Raw genomic sequence first — 22234 nt, 5'->3', positions numbered from 1 at the left:
ATTGGGGTCGGATGAGGGCCGGCGAGTAGATGGAGGCCGAGATGATGTCTGGTGGGGGAATGGTGGCTGTTCAGAGAGGAGGGGGGCAATGTGACTGTTGTATGGGTGGGGTGTAGCTGGAGGTACCTGGTGGGAAGGGGCAGAACCAATGGAACCCCCACTGAGATTCCCTGTAAGGGGGGGGGGGGGGGGCAGTAAGACCCAGTAGAGTCGGGCCCCATGGTGTGGGAGTCTGCATTGTGGAGGTGCTGGGCCTGGTGCTGAGCCTGGGACTCGGGTAAGGTAACGGCTGTAGCCCGCCTGTGGGAGGTGGCGTGGCGAACGTCGGCAGAGTCGCGGATGGAGGCCCACAGGGGGTCTGGAGTCTGGGTCAGCGCACGAGGCGTCGGTAGTCCTGGTCAGTGGATGGTTGGGGAGGCGGCGAGGGTCGGTGGCATCGGAGAGGTGGTGAAGGTCGGCGGTCCCGGGGGGGGCGGTGATGAGTAGATACACGTGAGGAGGGATCCGACCGGCAAATGGTTGCAAAAAGTCCGGAGATGGATGTACAGAGATGAAATTAAGACAAAAGGCTGTGAGATATGAAGAGAAGAGAGATGTGAAGCCAGAGGAAAGGACATGGATAAAAGTGACAAAGGGAAGGAGTGAGGTGGGATAGTGGGAGAAATTAGTGTGCACCAGGTGGATGAGTGTAACGTTCTCTGCAAGGCCCTGTTGTGACCAGCACAATGAATACACTTCCGACATCTTGGAAGTAAGATCTGCAATGACTGAAACTTCCAGAAGGTCACGACCTCAGTCACGAGGCACAGGTACATTTGCCAGCTTCTGCTTTTGGCCTCAAGGGGCACTGGCATTTACATTATGTATTACATTACATATTACATAGAGTACATTACCAAGACATCACATTGAGCAATATCTGACAAGAAGGCTTGCATCAGATCATGAAATGCTGGAATCAACCTGTGTTTTTCAAATAAACCATTCCTGTTGAGTCTCCATGTTTGGATTTCCCCAACTAATTTGAGTAAATCGAAAGCAAACTCTCACAGATGGTAGACACAAAATGCTGGAGTAACCCAGCGGGACAGGCAGCATCTCTGGACAGAAGGAATGGGTGACGTTTCAGGTTGAGACCCATCTGCAGACTGAGTCAACGGAGAGGGGGACATAGAGAAAGGTAAGGTGTGAAAACACGTCTCTCTATATCTCCCTCTCCCCTGAGTCTGAAGAAGGGACTCGACCCAAGACATCACCCATTCCTTCTCTTCAGAGATGCTGCCTGTCCCGCTGAGTTGCTCCAACATTTTCTCTACGGTGTATGGTAGCATCAGCAGCTTCTTCCTACATATCTTTGACAGATGGATTGCCTCAAATGTGCTTGCATACTAGCTTCCGTGTAATCATTTAACATTTCCCCAAATATACAATGCAGCATATTTGTACAATAATTAAACCAGGTTCCTAATTCATCTGTCTTTGTACCTCATTGAATTACATGTTGTGTTTGGTGGAAATCTCCACCTTGCACGAGAGTAACATTTGTTGACTATTGTATATCAGAGCTTGCAGCATTCAATCTAATGCTTCAACTGTTGCTTTGTAAGCCGTTGGAAAATCATCCCAGGCATTAAGTTTTGAATCCTTTAGAGTTTTTCCCTTTGTAGTTCTCTGACCAATGGTACATCTTGGAGTCTCCAGGCTGGTCAAATTTAAAGAGTTCAACAGCCAAATGTGTTGGAATGGTGCCATGGCCAGGATAATCATTATTTTCCCAAATTTTAGTCAGAAGTACATAAGGAAAGTGTTAACTGTTCCACCAAAAGCATCTGGGGGAAAAAAGGTGAATTCTTGATTATTCAGATAAAACTCTGACTCCTGCCACCTGCAGAAGTTCTCTGATGACTTTGCAATTGTGGGCTGCATCAGTGAGGGGAGGGAAGCTGAATGGCAGAGGTGTAGTCAATGACTTTGTCGAGTGGTGTGGGCTGAATCCCCTGCAGCTCAACACTGACAAGACTTTGTGAGGAGGAGAGGGGACACCCCTGTCCGCTGTCTCCAACAATAGTGTGGATGTGCAGTTTACCAGGGAGTACAAATACCTTGGAGTGTACCTGGACAGTAAACCTGACTGGTCCAGGAACGCTAAGTCTCTGTAAAAGACGGGACAGAGCTGGCTGTACGTTTTGAGAAGGCTCCACTCCAACATCTGCAGTAAGATGCTGCAGATGTTCTACCAATCGGTGGTAGCCAGTGCCATCTTCTTTGCTGCTGCGTGTTGAGGCAGCAGGGCGAAGGCCAACAGGATTAACAAACGCATCAGGAAGATGGCTCCGTCCTGGAGTAACAAACTTGGAGGGGAGGATGCTCCTCAAACTGCGGAGCATCTTGGACAATATAGCTCACCCCCTCCATGACAAGCTAGTCAACCTGAGGAGTACCTTTAGCAACAGACTGGTTCCACCAAGACGCAAGACAGAACGCCACAGGAGATCCTTCTTCCCCGTGGCTATCAAACAGCGCAACTCCTCCCCCTTCTGCCATGGCGTAGACTGACTCCCCTCTTCTTCCCCCCCCCCCCCCCCCCCCCCCCCAATAAAATCATCCCCAATCCTTTCCACTCGTCACTTTAATTTCATGTTTCATGATGTACCTTGAGTTTTATGACTGTTGGCAGATCAAACTTCTCCCCTCCCCCGGGAAAAATAAAGTTCTATCGTATTATAAACAGTCTCTGTAATAGTAACCTAATGCATTTCTTGTATCGCACAAAAAATCGTTCTTTCTCTCGGGTAAATGTGTAACTGGTTTAAATCGTAGAATTCCCGTAGAAAACGTGATGCCCAAATATTCAGTTTCTCTTTGGTTGGGGTCAACTGAAAAATAGTATTCCCTGAGCGTTGAGGAGTCGGATGGCCTTGGGGGAAGAAGCTGTTGCATAGTCTGGATGTGAGGGACCGTATGCTTTGGTACCTTCTGCCAGATGGGAGGGGGGAAGTTTATGTGAGGGGCGGGTGGGGTCCTCCGCAATGCTGGTTGCTTTGCGGATGCAGCGTGTGGTGTAGATGGCTGGGATGAGGGGAGAGAGATTCCGATGATTTTTACGGCTGTCCTCACTACTCGCTGCAGGTTCTTGCAGTCCATGCTGGTGCAGTTTCCAAACCAGGCAGTGATGCAGCTACTCAGGATGCACTCGATAGTCCTATAGAATGTGGTGAGGATGGGGGGCGGGAGGTGGAAGTGGAGACGCTGCTGGGCTTTCTTCACAGTGGAGCGGGTGTGGAGGGACCAGGTGAAGTTCTCCACCAGGTGGACACCATGGAATTTAGTGTTCTTCACAATCTCCACTGGGGAGCCGTCGATGTCCAGTGGCGCATGGTCCCTCTGTGCTCTCCTAAAGTCAACAACCATCTCTTTGGTTTTGTCTACGTTCAGAGACAGGTTGTTGACTTTGTGCCAAGTTGCCAGTTGTTTCACCTCCTCTCCGTATGCTGACTCATCGTTCTTGTTGATGAGGCCCAGCACGGTTGTGTCATCGGCGAACTTGATGATGTAATTCGAGCTGGGCAGCGCTGTGCAGTCGTGAGTCAGCAGTGGACTGAGCACACAGCCCTGGGGGGGGGGGGGGGGGGGCTGTGCTCAGTGTGGTGGTGCTGGAGGTGTTGCTCCCGATCCGGACCCTCTGGGGTCTCCCCGTCAGGAAGTCCAGGATCACGAATAAGACACAAGTTAGTTGCGCTTTGCTCTAGAGGGGCCACAGCGACCTGTCGCGCCGCCACCATCTTGCTTGGCTCGAGATCCTCCACCCAAATATTTATTACTGCAAAATAGGTTTGAAAAAAAAAACCTCATCCTGTTTATAAAGAAAGTAATAAAATTTGTCCTACTTTGCGTTATGGAAGATCTTGCATGGGGCTTTTTAGAAAATCTCGAAGGGGAGTGAGTGCACATCCTTATACCAAGCCCAACTTAATTGCATTAAGATTTCCAGTTTGTCTCATTACTGAGCTGTGCATAAGACACATGAATATTCTGATTTATTATTGATGTTTTGAAAATCTGATGGTCAGATTTACCAATCAATCAGTGCCAGGGAGACAGTGGAGAACTGTCTCTCCCATTAACATTCTGGTGCCAGGGAATTAGAGGAGAAGTGCCTTGTTTTGCTTGACTTACAGATTGGGTCAAAACCTGAGGAAGGTGGCAATGGTCAAAGTTGTCTCAGTAAGTTTTGCAGGGATGTAGCCTGCCCTGAAATTATTATCCTATTCTTGTCTTGTATAAATTTCAAGGTTTTATCAAACATGTTGAGATTATTGTTAGAAAAAGTTCATTCAGCCTGTCAAGTTTCTCCCAGCTCCACATAAAATAAATCCAGTTGGACCTTTCTCCATTTTCTTGCGAATTCTTTCTTTCAAATACTTATCCATTCCCGTTTGAATGCCAGCATTGAGTTCACTGCTACTCCTGGCCCAACTACTCACAGCGTGTAGTTTTTTTGCTCTTCAATTAATTCTTTGTTTGCCTCATTGTTAACTCCCTTGGCAATAAGATATGATTCTCTCTATCTACTTTGTTTTTACCCTTCATCTTGAAAACGTCCCCTCTTTCGGGGAAAGGAACGTGGCTTCTCCAGTTGACTAAGCAAAGTCACCATTCTACATTCTTTTCAAAACATTGGCTATTCAGTAAGTGTGAGACCAAAAAACTGAACACGCAACTTCATTTGTGGAACCAGTGTTTAACACAAGTTTATTGTGACTTCCTTGCTCAAGTTCCATGCGTCTATAAGGCCCAGGGCCTGGCATGTTTGTATAACATTACCTCAACCTGTCCAATCGCAGCGCCTCCAATCACTGTTCACGTGCTCCTTGTGAAATGGTGCATTCTCATTTTTTCTTTTTAAAAATCACGCTTCATATTTCTCAACATTAAATTTGCGTTCCACACATTCAACCAGAACGATTGTTCTCTTGATTCACCGTGCCTTTAAGTTTTTTTGCATAATCTCCAAATTTGTGAATGCGTCCTGTCCATCCCTGTATAAATCATTAAAATATATTAAAGAAAAGCAGGTGGACAAAAATGCTGGAGAAACTCAGCCAGTGAGGGGTCAGAAGAAGGGTCTCGACCCGGAACGTTGCCTATTTCCTTCGCTCCATAGATGCTGCCTCACCCGCTGAGTTTCTCCAGCATTTATGTCTACCTTCGATTTTCCAGCATCTGCAGTTCCTTCTTAAAGAAACGCAGTCGCTGTTGTCCTGGCCCTTGGGGAAACCCCACTCCAGTCTTGCAAAAAAACAATCTTCCAGCATTGTCAGCAAACTTTATGTTCGTGGTTCTCTAGCCCTTTACATTCCATGGCTATCCATCTTAACGACAAGTTTATAGTATGGCAAATTATTGAATGCCTTTTGGAAGTTAATGTGTCCCACAGCAAGTACATTCCCTTATTTGCACTCTCTGTTACAATGCCCAGCCATAATGTTTGGAACAAAGACCCATCATTTATTTATTTGCCTCTGTACTCCACAATTTGATATTTGTAATAGAAACAAAAACGTGTGCTTAAAGTGCACATTGTCAGATTTTAATAAAGGCCATTTGTACACATTTTGGTTTCACCATGTAGAAATTACAGCAGTGTTTATAGTCCCCCTCATTTCGGGGCACCATAATGTTTGGGACACAGCAATGTCATGTAAATGAAAGTATTTTGTTGCATATCCTTTGCATGCAATGACTACTTGAAGTCTGCGATTCATGGACATCACCAGGCTGGGTGTCTTCTCTGGTGATGCTCTGCCAGGCCTCCATTGCAGCCATCGTTAGCTTATGCTTGTTTTGGGGGCCAGTCTCCTTCAGTTTTCTCTTCGGCAAGCAAGCAAGTTTATTTATATAGCACATGTTAGCACCAATTCAAAGTGCTTTACACAAAGCATTAAAAAGCAATTAAAAACAGTCATTAAAATGAATAGAAAATAAAAACAAGCTAAAATAGAATAAGTATAAAATACAAGAGTAAAAGTTACAGTACAGTGTAAGATATTAATAATTAAAGCAGTGTCAAACAAAACAAAAGTCTTCAGCCCCGATTTAAAAGAAGCGGACCTGCATTATTTTGGAAGTTTGTTCCATATGTGTGGTGCATAAAAACTAAATGCTGCTTCTCCATGTTTAGTTCTGACTCTGGGGACAGAAAACAGACGTGTCCCAGACGACCTGAGAGATCTGGATGGTTCATAATGCAGCAGGAGGTCAGAAATGTATTTTGGCCCTAGACCATTCAGTGCTTTATAAACCAACAGTAATAGTTTGAAATCAATTCTTTGACAGACTGGAAGCCATTGTAAAGACCTCAAAACTGGAGTGATGTGATCCACTTTCTTGGTCTTGGAGAGGACTCGAGCAGCAGCATTCTGAATCAGCTGCAGCTGGCGAATCGATTTTTTTTAGGGAGACCAGTGCAGACAGCATTGCAGTAGTCATGTCTACTGAAGATATATGCAGTACAAGGCCAAGTTTTTCCAAATCCTGCTGAACCATAATTCCTTTAACCCTTGATATATTCTTAAGGTGATAGTTGGCTGACTTTGTGATTGTCTTAAAATGGCTGTTGAAGTTCAGGTCTGAGTCCATGATTACACCAAGAGTTCTGGCTTTGTCCGTGGTTTTTAACATCGCCGATTGAAGCTGAGCACAGACTTTCAATCGTTCCTTTTTGGCTCCAAAAACAACGACCTCAGTTTTGTCTTTGTTTAATTGAAGACATTTTTGGCACATCCAATCGTTGATTTGTTCGATGCACTTATTCAGTATAGGTATTGAACCATAGTCCCCAGGGGATATGGTTATGTAAATTTGTGTGTCGTCTGCATAATTATGGTAATTTATTTTGTTGTTTTCCATAATCTGAGCCAGTGGGACCATGTAGATGTTGAACAGAAGAGGCCCCAGAATGGTGCCCTGGGGAACTCCACGTCATATTTGTCCGCTCTGATGTATATTTACCTATAGACGCAAAGTAGTCCCTGTTCTTTAAGTAGGTTTCAAACCAATTTAGTACTGTGCCAGAAAGTCCAACCCAGTTTTGCAATCGGCCTAGTAATATGGTGTGCTCGACCGTGTCAAATGCAGCACAGAGATCCAGTGATACTGAAAATTTGTCACTGTCTGTATTGAAGTGGATGTCATTGAAGACCTTAACAAGAGCAGTCACAGTGCTGTGTGTGTGGTCGAAAAACCTGACTGGAAGACATCAAAACAGTTGTTTGGTGACAAAAAGTTGTTAATCGTTGTAAACAGCTTTTTCAATGATTTTACTTAAAAAATGGAAGGCTTGATGTGGGCCTGTAATTGCACATTAGTGACGTGTCTAGATTGTTCTTTTTTAAGAGTGGCTTGATGACTGCAGTTTTCAGGGCCTTTGGGCAAACACCTGAGAAAAGAGACGTGTTTATGATTTGTAGTAGCTTTGAGGCCAAATAACTTGAAACATTTTTGAAAAATCCTGTTGGCAGAATATCAGGGCAGCAGGAGGAGGATTTCAGATGTTGTATAATGTCCTCCAGGTTTTTATGGCTGATTGCACAAAATTGTGTCGAGGCATTTTTCCGTAGACACACCAACGACACGCATCCTGTACCTGATATGGAGGCACTGACTGCTTGTCTAATTTTCTGAATTTTGTCAGTGAAGGAGGCAAATTCATTGTAGGCCCTGGTGGGAAGAAGTTCAGAGGCTACTGACATGGGTTTGTTAGCCTGTCGACAATAGCTTATAAGGCACGTGCATTATTATTGTTTTTGGCGATGATGTCGGAGAAGGACAGCCTTGCATGTCTCAGCTCCAAGCCATAAATGCCAAGTTTTTCCCTACAGATGTCATGGTGAACCTGGAGATTTGTTTTTTGCCACCTGCGTTCAGCTTTTTGACACCTTTGTTCTTACCAGCGTGGCATTTCTCCATGGGGTTCTTCTTGTACAAGAGACAGCCTTCACCTTAGTAGGTGCAATAGCATCAATAACATTTGTAATTGAAATGTTCTACAAAGTCATTGACTGAGAGCCAAGAGAGGGCGGGTATGGGAGGGAAAAGCTGAATAAATGTTTCATTGGTGTTTTCAGTGATATACTGTTTAGTGACTATCTCTTTTTGAACATTTGTGTGAACTGAGATAGTGCTGTCAAAGAGAACACAGGAATGATCAGAGAGAGCAACATCAGTCACCACAACCTTGGAAATGTTCAGACCCTTGGAGATAATTGTCCAGAGTGTGCCCCTTGTTGTGTGTGGGCTCCGTCAGTCCGTACTTATCAAGAACACAAAGTTCTTTAGTCCCTCTGTCCTGGGAGTTGTCAACATGAATGTTAAAATCAAGTCGGCTCATGTTTCATTCGTCACTTGCACATAAAGTGCAGTGAAATTAATTTGCCAGCAGCGGTACAATAACAAAAGAACACACAATACACAATAAAAATTTAACACAAACATCCACCCCAGCATTCATCACTGTGGTGGAAGGCACAAAGTTTGGTTAGTCCTATATTTTCTCCCATGGTCAGGGCCACAACCCTCCGCAGTCGCCACAGCGGGCGTCCAGATGTGCAGACCTGAATCTGTGCTTCCCCACCGGAGGCCGCGGTTTCAAGATGGTGTAGGCTGGCAGTCAAAGATCTAAAGTCCGCGCCGCAGCCAGAAGCAGTGCAGACTGCAGGGCCGGCGCTCGGAGCTCCTCTCCAGGGATCCCCCGGTGAGGGATCCCACTCCAGATGGTAAGTCCCCGCTGCACCCACGGTTAGAAGTGGGCCGGCGGTCGGAGGTCAGAGCTCTTCTCCTCAGGGGTCCCCAATGAGGGATCCCAGGCTCCGGACACCGCGCCAGCTGGAGCTCGGCAGACCACGGCTTCAGGCTGCCGCGGGCCAGCGAACGGAGCGCTCCCCTCCAGCGACCCCCGGGGAGGGCTCGACTGCTCCGCGACGAAAGAGTCCACGCTGCGCCTGCTGCTGAAGCCCCGGGTGCGTCTCCGGGAAAGGCTGCACCGATGCTCGATGTTAGGCCACGGGGGAGGTGACATGGAAAAAGTCTCCTCTCTGTGGAGGAGGCAACCAAAGCGGTTTCCCCCTTACCCCCACACACAAGACACACAGAGAAATATTAAAAACACACATTGAGACACACTAAAAAAACAAAAAAAGTAGAAAAAACGAACACGCTGCTGGCAGGGCAGCCGGATCGCAACGTCCCCATCGACCTAGAATCACCAACAATAACTACACAATCAAAGTCAATACGGATTATAGACAGCAGTTCAGTAAACGCATCAAGGAAGCTTGCACAGTATTTAAGTGGCCTGTAGACATTTAGGAACATAGCTCCTCGAGAGGATGAACTCAGCTGAAGAGCCACATACTGAAAAGAAGCAACATTTTCATATGATATCTGCTTGCATTAGATGAGTCCTTAAACATTATGGCAAATCCACCTTTCTTAAGCACTCTAGCCTTAGAGCAGCATATCAAACGCATTCTACCAAATCTACCATTTTTTAGCTTTGAAAAACATTTTGCAATATGTTTGGGATCATTGTCTTGCTGTAGAATGAACTGCCGGCCTATGAGTTTTGAGGCATTTGTTTGAACTTGAGCAGATAGGATGTGTCTATACACTTCAGAATTCATTATGCTACTACCATCAGCAGTTGTATCATCAATGAAGATAAGTGAGCCAGTACCTTCAGCAGCCATACATGCCCAGGCCATAACACCCCCACCACCATGTTTCACAGATGAGGTGGTATGCTTTGGATCTTGTGCAGTTCCTTCTCTCCTCCATATTTTGCTCTTGCCATCTTTCTGATATAAATTAATCTTCGTCTCATCAGTCCACAAGACCTTTTTCCAGAATTGTGGTTGCTCTTTTAAGTACTTCTTGACAAACTGTAACCCTGCCATCCTGCCATCCTATTTTTGCAGCTAACCAGTGGTTTGTATCTTGCAGTGTAGCCTCTGTATTTCTGTTCATGAAGTATTCAGTGGACAGTGGTCATTGACAAATCCTCACCTGGCTTCTGAAGAGTGTTTCTGATCTGTCGGAAATGTGTTTGGGGATTTTTCTTTATTATAGAGAGAATTCTTCTGTCATCAGCTGTGGAGTCTTCCTTGGCCTGCCAGTCCCTTTGCGATTAGTAAGCTCACCAGCGCTCTTTTCTTCTTAATGATGTCCCAAACAGTTGATTTTGGTAAGCCTTAGGTTTGGCTGATGTCTCTAACAGTTTTATTCTTGTTTCTCGATCTCATAATGGCATCTTTGACTTCCATTGGCATAACTTTGGTCCTCATGTTGATAAACAGCAATAAAAGTTTCCAAAGGTGATGGAAAGACTAGAGGAAAGACAAGGTGCTGAGAGCTCTCTTTACCTGCATTAAGGAGGAAATGTATAAACACTGCTGCCATTTTTACATGGTGAAACGAAAATGTATAAAAATACCCTTTAATAAAATCTGACAATGTGCACATTAACCACATGTGATTTTTTTTTAAATTACAAATCTCAAATTGTGGAGTACAGAGGCAAATAAATAAATAATGGGTCTTTGTCCAAAACATTATGGAGGGCACTGTATTTCATCAAAAACATCTTTCAGGTTAGACAATTTGTCATTAGCAAATCCATCATAAACTTTGTTATCAACTTTCAAGAGACACAGGATATTGCAATTGCCGGAATCTGAAGCAAAATATATCCTACTTAAGAAACTCAGTTTGCCAAGCAGCGTCAGTGGAGGGAGGGGAGGGAGGGGGGAGGAGGAGAAGGAGTTGTTGGCTTTTAGTTTTGAGATCCCGCATTAGTTCTGCTGTAGAGCGTTGATCCGTAAAGTCAACAATTTCTCTCACACCCCCATCCACGGGTGCCGTTAAACCCACTGAATTCCTCCAGCAGTTTTTTTGCTTCCAATCAATCCTCATATGTTCAAGTCACTCCAGTTTATTCCAGATTTGTTATTTCTCGAACTTTCTCTGCTGCTGTGATGTGTGTAGAATCATATAGTGCAGTCTCTTCTTAGGCCCCCTTCGGTCATGTCCGACCATGGGTGCTATTCCCTATATGGAGGATGCTTGTGCCTGACTTTGTTTAACGTGGGGAGACTGGTGCATAGACAGCCACCCCAAGGTCCTTGACAGATCTGGGTCGGGATCCAGTGACATAGGGACGATCAGCCATGATCACAATGAATGGCGGTGCTGGCTCGAAGGCCGAATGGCCTCCTCCTGCACCTACTTTCTATGTTTCTATGGCTGGAGACCCTTTTCTGCTGCAGCCTTCATCCGCCTTCCTAACTGTTGTGACGCTCCACTAAGGTCAGCCATCGTCCTCCGCTTGTTCCACAGTGGAGGTCTTGGTTGGATTGCTCTTTGTCAGAGACCTCCCCCTCGACCTTACTGCCATGGGTGGCCCTAACAGGAGCATAGCTCCAGACAGCAGCGTTCTGAGGACCACACAAGCTTCTCCACCACGACAAGTTGACAATCCACGGGGGTGCAATGTGTGTGCAGTAACTACAGTGTGTTTTGTAGATAGTGGAAACTATAGCCACAACATCATTGACTATTCAAGTGGTAAATATGATGCCGATCTAGTTGACCACATTGTCCAGTCAAGCAGCCTTGGTGTTGTATTCACTGGATAAGCAGAGAATTGCCGTACTGAAGGTGATGAGATTTTGCGCTTTCAGGAGATGAATAACTTACCAGAAGAGAGAGACCCAATCTCTGACGAATGCATGTAGCCGTGTTATTTCTGTGGTTGGTCCAGTTGACTTTCTGGTCAGTGCTTGCTCAAACAGATGTTGTTTATGTGGGACCTAGTGATGATAATTCAGGGCAGGGAGATAGACTCTCGCTGGGGATGGCTATTCCCTGACACATTTAGTGGCACTGATGTTATTTGCTGCTGTGCGTATCGCGTAGATCTTCCCGCACACGGGGATGGCGGAGGCTCTTGCTGAGGAGTTGTGAATGGACGAGCATTATATAATCATCAGAAAATACCTCCTGATCTGATCATCTAATGGAAGGACAGTCGGTGATGAAACGGCTGAAGATGTTTGCCTTGAGGGATTCCTGAGTGATGTTCGCAGGATGTGTTGCTTAACTTCCAACAAATGTAACCCTTGTATGCAGCAGGACTTCTACTTATGGAGTGCATTCTCCTTTATGCTTGTTGGAAAGTTGTACTTGCGATTATTTAATACTACACTCGGTTAAATGCCTCCTTTTGTATCTAGGGCTTTCACCTTGCCTCTGGAGTTTATTTTTTGGTACCATGCCTGGGCCAAAGTGGTTGTTATAACTGAAACCAAATGGTCGCCTCTAGTATATAGTGAGCACCACTAATAGCATTATCACGGGTGCCATCCATTACATTGCCACCCGCGGATTTTGACAAGGTTCCAAATATCTAGCCTGGAATAAATAAAGTGACAGTCTGTAAAATTGTACGGTTATTTTTTCCCCATAAATGTCCTTTCTCTGTTTGACTGTTGTCTATTGTTCTTCCCACAGATAGAGATATTGTATCCCAAACCTGGATGGGTTGAAATCGATCCAGAAATCATGTTTGAACAGTTTGTTGCTGTAGTGAAAGAGGCAGTGGAAGGTAAGGGGAAGATTTTAAGTTAAGTTTCCTTTGCACTATTTCATTTGCTTTTAGTTTTACTGATCAATGATATTCCAATCCCTTGAATATAATCAATTGTATAAATTTAGCAGCTTGTCATGCAGTTTTGGAGGACTATTTAAAAGTCAACTATATTGTGAGGCCTCAATTCTGAAGTCTTCACAAAGTCCACATTGGTAACAAAAGTATGAATTTCCTCGATGATAGACACAAAAAGCTAGAGTAACTCAGCAGGATACGCAGCAACTCTGGAGAGAAGGAGTGGTGACTGTTCGGGTCGAGACCCATCTTCAGACTGTTTAGGGAAAAACAAAACGAGAGATATAGACAATGATGTTGAGTGATAAAGAACAATGAATGAAAGAAATTCAAAAAAGTAATGATGAAAAAGAAACCAGGCCATTGGTTAGCTGTTTGTTAGGTGACAACGAGAAGCTAGTGTGACTTGGGAGGGAGAGGGGGGGAGAGAGAGAGGGGGGGAATACTGGGGCTACCTGAAATAATATTCGTACCACTGGGCTGTAAGCTGCCCAGGCGAAATATGAGATGCTGTTCCTCCAATTTGTGTTTAGCCTGACTGAGAATGGAGGAGGCCTAGGACATAAACGTCTGTGTGGGAATGGGAAGGAGAATTAAAGTGTTTAGCAACCTGGCGCTGGGGTTGGCTCAGGCGGACTGATCGAAGGTGTTCAGTGAAACTATCGCCCAGTCTGTTCCGTCTTGCCGATGTGTAAGAGTCCACATCTTGAACAACAGATATGGTAGATGAGGTTGAAGGAGGTACAAGTGAACCTCTGCCTCACCTGAAAGGGCTGTCAGGGGTCCCTGGACAGAGTCGAGGGAGGAGTTATAGGGACAGGGGTCGCATATTCTGCGGTTGCAGGTGAAGGTACCTGGGGAGGGAGTGGTTTGGGTTGGAAGGGATGAGTTGACCAGGGAGTTGAGGAGGGAACGGTCTCTGCGGAAGGCGGGAAGCGGTGGAGATGGGAAGATGTAACTAGTGTTGGGATCCCGTTGGAGGTGGCGAATATTTTGAAGGATTATGTGTTGAATGTGATGGCTGGTGGGGCGAAAGGCAAGGACTAGGGGGAATCTATTGTGCCTAGAGGGAGGGGGACCAAGGGTAAAGCTGTGGGGTACCGAGGAGACACGAGTGAGGGCCTCATCTATGATGGGAGAGCGGAACCCCCGTTCCTGAAAGAATGAGGACATCTCGGATGTCCTGGTATGGAACACCCCCTCTTCGGCGCAGATGCGGCGTAGACGGAGGAATTGGGAGTAGGGGATAGAGTCTTTGCCAGAAGCTGGGTGGGAAGAAGCGTAGTTGTAGGAGTCGGTGGGTTTGTTATAGACGTCTGTCGATAGTCCATTTTGTGTGATGGAGACTGTGAGATCAAGAAAGGGGAGGGAGATGTCGGAGATGGTCCAAGTAAATTTGAGTGCAGGATGGAAATTGGTGATGAAGTTGATGGAAGTCCATGAGTTCAGCATGGGTGCAGGAGGTGGCACCGATGCAGTCGGCAATGTTACAGAGATAGAATTCGGGGATAGGGCCAGTGTTCGCCGGGAAATTCCTCCACTGAAGTATACTAGTGATTGGATGCGTTTCACAATAGTCCAGTAGATTCATGATCACCATATCTAACATTGGACAGTTACTCCAGTCACTTTTACTTCTTGAATTTAAATTCATCAACCACAGTGGCAAAATTCATGTCGCGCCAAATACGTATGCAACATTGATTTTCAATACTAATTCGCGCTGGCTTGGAAGAAACTTCTTTTCATTCTTCCAGCTGTGTTTGGCTATTATTCCTTCAGCTTGGGCCATGCCAGGAGCTAACTGTGTAAAGGAGCCTTGGATATGATTCTGTGTTCAAACCCCATTGTACAGCCTGCTGCTCTCTCTGGATTTAAACTCTAGTGAGATCGAACTGAAAACCATTATGTGCAACTTCAACTGCATGTTGTGAATTAAGAGCTGTACATTTGGTTATGCTGGAAGCATTTTCAGAGCTTATTTTTGTTGAGCTAAAAATAATTGTGCAAAGCCTGAAACTTTAGGACAGATTTGCACTACATGTATTGTGCAAGTGCTGTACACTGATTTTACACTACCATGCAACTGGAACCATAGAGGGCATAACCATTGGATCCGACAGAATATATAGAGCCATTGCTTATTTTGTGACGAGACACCTGTACACTGTACCAGCGTCTCTCTAAAGTTTTTAAAAACTGTATTTTTAAATCTTTAGTATTACAAAAGGATCAATGAGGTTTAAAACATATTTGGGAATTAAATGAGTTGATCAGGCCTTTAAACGGCTTATGCAGCCTGTAGAACAACGATCAGCTATTCACACCATCAGCAAAGAACGATATGCATACCAGCACCTCTTTGTCTACAAAACAAGCACTGTATTGAGCTATAATGCTACAGTTGTGGTGACTCCAAAACTAAAAACTTTCACAATTATTTAATGTAATCATTTCCTGTATCTTTCATGTATGTGAGTTTAAAGGTAGTCACAAAATGCTGTAGTAACTGGGTGGGGGGGTCAGGCAGCATCTCTAGAGAGAAAGAATGGGTGACGTTTCGGGTCGAGACCCTTCTTCAGTCTGTCACGGGAGAGTGTCACATGTCTCTATATCTCCCTCTCCCCTGACTCTGAAGAAGGGTCTCACCCAAAATATCACCCATTCCTTCTCTCCAGAGATGCTGCCTGACCCGCTGAGTTACTCCAGCATTTTGTGTCTACCTTCTATTTAAACCAGCATCTGCAGTTCTTTCCCACAGATGTGAGATTAACGGATAGGTCCATTTGTAGGAAGCAGGGGGGTGGTCGTGAAAGGATGGTTTGGTAATTGGGGCCATTGCTGTTTGTGGCTAGTGGTATGCTTTGGTTTGGTAGTGGGGCCTTTGCTGTTTGTCATTTGAATCAATGGTTTGGATGAAAATGTGCAAAGCATAATTAGTAAGTTTGCTGATGACAGTAAAATAGATGCTATCGTGGACACGGAGGACAGCGTGTTCTTGATCATCAAGGCAAATCTTCCAAGGAATGGCTAAAATAATGTAATTTGGATGTGGGGAGGATGAGCAGGCTCGGAGCACAGAAGGTTGAGGGGTGATCATGGGTAGAGGAATCAAGAAATAGAGGGCATAGGTTTAAGGTGAGTCAGAAGGATTTATTAGGAACCTGAGAGGCAACTTTTTCCACACAGAACGATCTGCCAGATGAAGAAGTTGAGACAGGCCTGATAACATTCACAAAAAAAATCATTTAAACAGATATATGGTTGTGAAAGATTGAAAGGAATTTGGGACAAACTAGGGCAAATGGGATCAGCTTAGATTGGCATCCTGCTCCATGATGCAGGAATCAACAGCAAAGTAAAGGCGACCAAATGGAGTAACGTTGCTGTCCATTTCCCTCGACAGAAGGGAGGGAAATGGACAGTGAAGAAGGGTCCTGACCCGAGGTGTCACCTATGCATGTTCTCCAAGGAGTTGCTGAGTTACTCCAGCACTTTGTGTCCATCCCTCCACAGATGTTGTCTGACTCGCTGGCTTCTACCAGCTGTTTTTTTTTAATGTCAAAACGTCAATTGCATTTCAACTTGCAATACTGACTCTTACTTTTTTGTTTCTAGGTTCACACTTGCATATGAAGCAGATGGTAGCTCTGGGCATTTCAACACAGAGAGCCACGTTTGTTACTTGGGACAAGTAAGTGAAGAGAATAACATGTCTATTGTAAGTCTGGAAAATTGAGGATCACATTTCAGACCTGACGTTGTGGTGTTAGGAAATTCAGTTGGCTGAACTATTGTATTAGTTGTAGAATGAAGGGAAGAGAGGTTATTTGAGCCACACTTTAAAAAAAATTAAAAAAATAAAATTCTCGGCAATTTTCTGGCATTTTACCAAAGAGTTTATTTTTTGAACCCCTAAAATGATTTGTGGCGTGCTGAAGAACATTCCTTCATAATGTTTTAGGGAATATCAAAACAATAACGTTTTCAGGCTTCAATGTTGCAAGGTTCACTTAGAACATCTGGGAGGAATTAAAATTTTGAGAAGTATTTTGCGGGAACAAGCTGATTGCAAAAGAATTAAATCGTGAAACTGCTGGAAGAATCAAAATAGATTCTATTTTTAATCATAACGTGATTTAAATTTGAGTGAAAGTAACATTTAGAAAAGTGGTGCTGATTCGAAGGTTGCTTGCTGAGAGTCAGTGGGATACATTGGATTTATTTACCCAATAATTACCCTGTGGTGCACTTATGATTACGTTGCAGCCATTGGGAATAGGTGGGGAGCTGTGGAAGAATAGCATGATCCTTCCAGCAGCAGATGCAATGCCTGGTGCTGTAATCTCCACGTATTTTGTGACTCAAAAGCTGTTTTCTGCTTTGCATGTCAACAAGGCCTTCATAATTTAACCATTGGTGCTGGGGCAGGCCAACAGTGAACATGTTTTGTCATTTGGTTTGTCCATGGTAGATCTGCGTCTCAACCTGACTCAATTTTTGATCTCTACCTTGGAAACTACATATCTAAATATCCCCATTTTTTGTGGGAAGGTTAGTTTATTGTATTGTCACATGTACAAAAACTTTTTTTTGCGTGCTATCCAGTCAGTGGAATGACTATGCAAGATTACAATCGAGCCGTTCACAGTGTACAGATAAGAGTGGAATGATTGTAATGAACGTTGCAGATCAGCTTCTGGGACCAGCAGGCAGTCACTTAGCTTGGGCGTCATCTTTCCTGATGTTCTCAGATTTCGGAAGAGAGTCTCCGATTTCTGTCATCTTTCTTATGAAGAAATACTCACTTTCTCAAGGGCCTGTCCCACTTTCACGACGTAATTCACGACCTCTGCCGAGTTTTCCCTTGACTCATACTCGCAGCATGGTCGTCACGAGGTCGTAGGTAGGTCGTGATGCTAGTTGTAGGTACTCGCGGCAACAAGTAGGTCGGGGCGCTTTTCTAGCCTGATGAAAAATGTCCACGAGTAAAAAGGGTCGTGAAAGTGGGACAGGCCCTTTAACAGCCTTTTATTAAGTTTAAACCTGTGCCTCATGATCTTGACTCCATTGCTGGAAGAAATGGTTTCTCTGTGTGAATTCTGTTTCTTTTCTGCAGTATAAATATTCGAGGTTCTTCTCCATCAAAAGTAATGCATGCTAGATTTGTCACGTCTTTATGCTCTGGTTTTAGTTTGTTACAGCTTTGAAAAGTTTTTCTGCCTAGTTTTACCAATCGAAGATGCCACTGAAGGTTAAAAGCACTTGGCATTTTTGCATTTCCTTATCGCGGAATCAAAGTATCTATATTTGCTTTCCTTTGCCAAATTCCCTTTGGCATGCAGTGGCTTCAGCATAAGCAGATTAGCATATGGGAGAACCCAGTTAATATGCGTTCCAGAGGTAATGGTTATGAGGGAATGTCAGCAATTGAGCCACGCAATTTGTAGTACTTTGTTGAACAGGTCACCAGACATGTACTGTAGCTGATTTTTTTTTTAAATGGCTTGTTCTGAGAAAACATTTATCCTTCTGTAATACACATGACCATCTGTATAGGTTATCTGCCCAACTTCAAGCATGTGCAAAGTTGAAGCAACATGCAGACTTTGTATATCTTCTTGTTTAATTTTTCAGTGTGTTTAATGAAAGATATGAAGCTTGTGCTTAAATGTTCCTGTTAGAAATGCACAACATTTTGGATACTTTTTCCTGCCTCAAATATGCATTTATACCTCACCTGCAATTGGAACATGAGCTCGTTGTTAACAAACCTTGTCTGAATCCCAGTCAGAATTAAAACTGTACAAGAAAGTGCTGTAGAAGGTGAGATATGGTTGTGCTGTTTGTTTGCAGGACTTCAGTCTTCTTCTTCTTATCGAGTCCACACACAAGATTAGAAGTTGTTCAGCCAGAGCTGAACACACTTCTCGGCATCTGCACAATGGTCTTGTCGCTTCTTGTGCTTCTTGTGTGTGGTGGTGGAAAGATTGGTGGAAACAGGGCCGCGACGTGAACGCTCTTTCCTTGACCCCAGGACTTCAGTCAAAAGCAGTCACCAAGTCGATTCCAATTTTGGCAGTTTACACCTGAAAAGACGGTTCTGCCGTGGGATGTAGTTTGTGAGGGAAAAACTACCTTCATAAAAGTATAACATTATTAATTACATCTATTTAAAGGCCAGAATATTATCATAAGCAAAGTGTTTTTTGTTGGATTCTGAGGTTAAATCTATTTTTCAGGTGATCAATTACTCTTTTTGGTCCTTTGATTGGGGTATATATTTGCTGCAGAGGTTGTTGCTGAGATAGCTTGTGTAAGGTTGGTGTGTGTGGCGCCAAGGTTTCCTCCCCAGTCTCTATCCTCAATGTTAAAACACAAACTGATACCAGATGTGGGTTTACTCTGGCGTATATTGACTTTTGTTGTAACAAATGTAGTTGTTTCTTTGTCAAAGACTACACACCTTGACTCTGAATAGAAGGTTGTTCTTGGGCTCTCTGTGCTAATCCCTTTCACTGTAAAAGAGGAACCATTCTATGGTATAACACTGGATGCCAAACCCAGGGGCGATTGCACACCGGAAATTGCAGACGATCATGTGGAGCCTTAACTTTGCCCTCTGCAAACCGTAATTTCTCTCCATAGTTTTTAATGGGTCCACAGTGCACCTGGGCATGTGAGTTCCCTCAAATCCATTAAAAACTTTTTTAATTAAATGCAAAAATTGTAGATGCGAGAAATACAAAAAAAAAGTTAATGTTAGAAATACTCAGCAGGTCAAACTGTTGAAGTCCGATTTGCTTCAAACAGATAACAATATAAAAATTAGTAATACAGTAACATCTTTATTAGGCCCAGGCGGAGGTGGAGCCAACTCTAGTATGTAAACACACACTACAGAGTTGCTTGTATTCCACACACAGATGTGATGTTCAATCACATGTACTTATCCCCCAATAATCAGCAATTCAGCAATTCTTTATCTTACAGAGCTTTGTACAGCCTCTTGCCTTGTCCACATATGGCTAATATCAAAGATTGACAGGTTCTTCTGATAGAGGAAAGGTTAGCTCGTATATGATTATGCTGAAGGAGCTATTTTTTGCAGATTCAAGCAATTTTGCTTTTTGACCTTGTTGATTAGTTGGCTGTACAGTACAATCTGTAGCGTAGAGGGTAAGAACAGAGTTGTCTGAACATCTTTCTGATTGTTTATATCGTAGAGCAAAATATCTAGTGTAATTGTGCTGTAATCTCGCTAGTGTTTATATTATAGGACAAGACACCTTTTTTTGTGCAGAAATCTCACGTGTAACAGAAGAAAGTTAGAAGCATCTATTGTGCAACTTCTAAATCTACAGCAGAACCCATTTTGTAACTTCTACTTCATTAAACGCTTTCAAAACAGCAACTGTGAAGAAAGAAACAGTTCATGTTTCGGATCAAAGACTCATGATCAGTATGGCAGACAGGAGCTGTTTAATTTAGAGATACAGCACAGAAACGGGCTCTTCGGGCCAACCAAGTCTGTGCTGCTGAGTGATCCCCATACAAGAGCACTATCTTACACACTAGGGACAATTTAAAAAATGCCAATTAACCAACAAACCTTTACGTTGTTGGAATGTGGGAGTCACGAAGAACGTACAAACTCCATGCAGACAGCACCTGTAGTCGGGATCGAACCAGGGTCTCTGTGACTGTAAGGCAGTAACTCTGCTGCTGCACCACCATGCTGCACTTGTGATTTAAAGGCAGTAAATTGCACAAATTTGTTTTTGCTCATTACACCCAACCGTGCTGTCCCTAGGTGATTCTCAAGGACAGGAGGACTTGAGGGGGCAACATTCCTCTAGTAATGTCAGGTCTGACGATAAATCCCAAAGTAGCACTGGACTGGAGTGTAGTGTAAGTGCTAGTGTAACCCCACTTGTTAAGAAAGGAGGGAGAGAGAAAATGGGGAATTATAGACCAGTTAGCCTGACATCGGTAGTGGAGAAGATGCGGGAGTCGATGTTATAGCAGCGCATTTGGAAAGCAGTGACATGATCGGTCAAAGTCAGCATGGATTTATGAAGGGGAAATCATGCTTGACTAATCTTCTGGATTTTTTTGAGGATGCAACAAGTAGAATGGATAAGGGAGAGCCAGTGGATGTGGTGTATCTGGACTTTCAAAAAGCTTTTGACACCGTCCCACACAAGAGATTAGTGCAAAATTAGAGCACATGGTATTGAGGTTAGGGTATTGACATGGATAGAGAACTGGTTGGCAGACAGGAAGCAAAGAGTAGGAATTAACGGGTCCTTTTCAGAATTGCAGGCAGTGACTAGTGGGGTGTGCAAGGCTTAGTGCTGGGACCCCAGTTATTTATGACATATATTAACAATTTAGATAAGGGAATTAAATGTAACATCTATAGGTTTGCAGATGACACGGTTGGGTGGCAGTGTGAGCTGCGAGGAGGATGCTATGAGGCTGCAGGGTGAATTTGGCCATCTAGGACTGAGATGCGGAAAAACTTTTTTACGAAGAGAGTTGTGAATCTGTGGAATTATCCGCCACAGAAGGCAGTGAAGGCCAATTCACTGGATGTTTTCAAGAGAGATTTAGCTCTTCGGGCTAACGGAATCAAGGGATATGAGGGGAAAAAACAGGAACTGGGTACTGATTTTGGATGATCAGCCATGATCATATCGAATGGCGGTACTGGCTCAAAGGGCCGAATGACCTACTCTTGCACATATTTTCTAAGTTTCTACGGAACCTTAGCAGGATTATTGCATTGGGTGACTTTAATTTCATTAACATTGACAGAGACTTTCTTGGTGGTAGAGATGTAGATGGAGCTGAAATGGTTAGGTTCATCCAGATGGTTTTTTTTTTCAAGGTATGTAGATGGTCCAACAAGGGAAGAGGCCTTCTAGACCTTGTTTTGGAAAATGAGCCAGACCAGGTGGTCGGAGTTCAATGGGAGAACATTTTGGGAACTGTGATCATTTTTTCAGATAGTGTTGGACAAGGATTAAACTGGATCTGGGATGGAGGGGGTGAACGGGAGGGGCGGAGGCAGCACTAAATTGTGCGATGGCTAATTACAACAGGATTGGACAGGAGCTGGACCGGGTAAAGTGGGAGCAGCTGTTTTGGGGTAAGCTCATATCCGGGATGTGGGAATAGTTTAAAGCCTAGCTGGTGAGAATGCCGGTCCAGCATTCTGGGATCCACAGGAACATGGTAGATTGGGTTCTAAATTGGCTTGGCCAAAGGCAACAGAAGATAGTAGTGGATGGGGTGTTATTCAGACTGGAGATCTGTGCAGAGATCAGTGGTCGAACATATATCAATCATAATGGGGGTGTTGTTTTCACGATGAATTAATTTCTTAAATTTATGTACAATTTATTTTGCAACATGTATCTGTGCTTTATGCCTTTGTATCATTTCCATCTTGGATATTTGTAATATGTTTGCTTTTAAGTTTTCAGAGTTGTTACTAGAATTGTGTTCCCT

At 44.0% G+C, this 22234-nt stretch overlaps 1 protein-coding gene across 1 annotated transcript in view; it reads left to right on the top strand.

Moving 5' to 3' along the window:
* Window positions 1–22234, top strand: part of gk5 (glycerol kinase 5) — a 71706-nt gene that overhangs the window by 16519 nt on the left and 32953 nt on the right. The window contains exons 2-3 of the mRNA XM_055645669.1: window positions 12565–12658; window positions 16337–16412. Coding sequence (XP_055501644.1) covers window positions 12565–12658; window positions 16337–16412 — 170 coding nt within the window. The remainder of the gene's footprint in view (window positions 1–12564; window positions 12659–16336; window positions 16413–22234) is intronic.

This window comes from Leucoraja erinacea, chromosome 14 (genome assembly GCF_028641065.1).
Source record: "Leucoraja erinacea ecotype New England chromosome 14, Leri_hhj_1, whole genome shotgun sequence".
Lineage (NCBI taxonomy): Eukaryota > Metazoa > Chordata > Chondrichthyes > Rajiformes > Rajidae > Leucoraja > Leucoraja erinaceus.
This window is presented reverse-complemented; position numbering and strand designations above follow the sequence as displayed.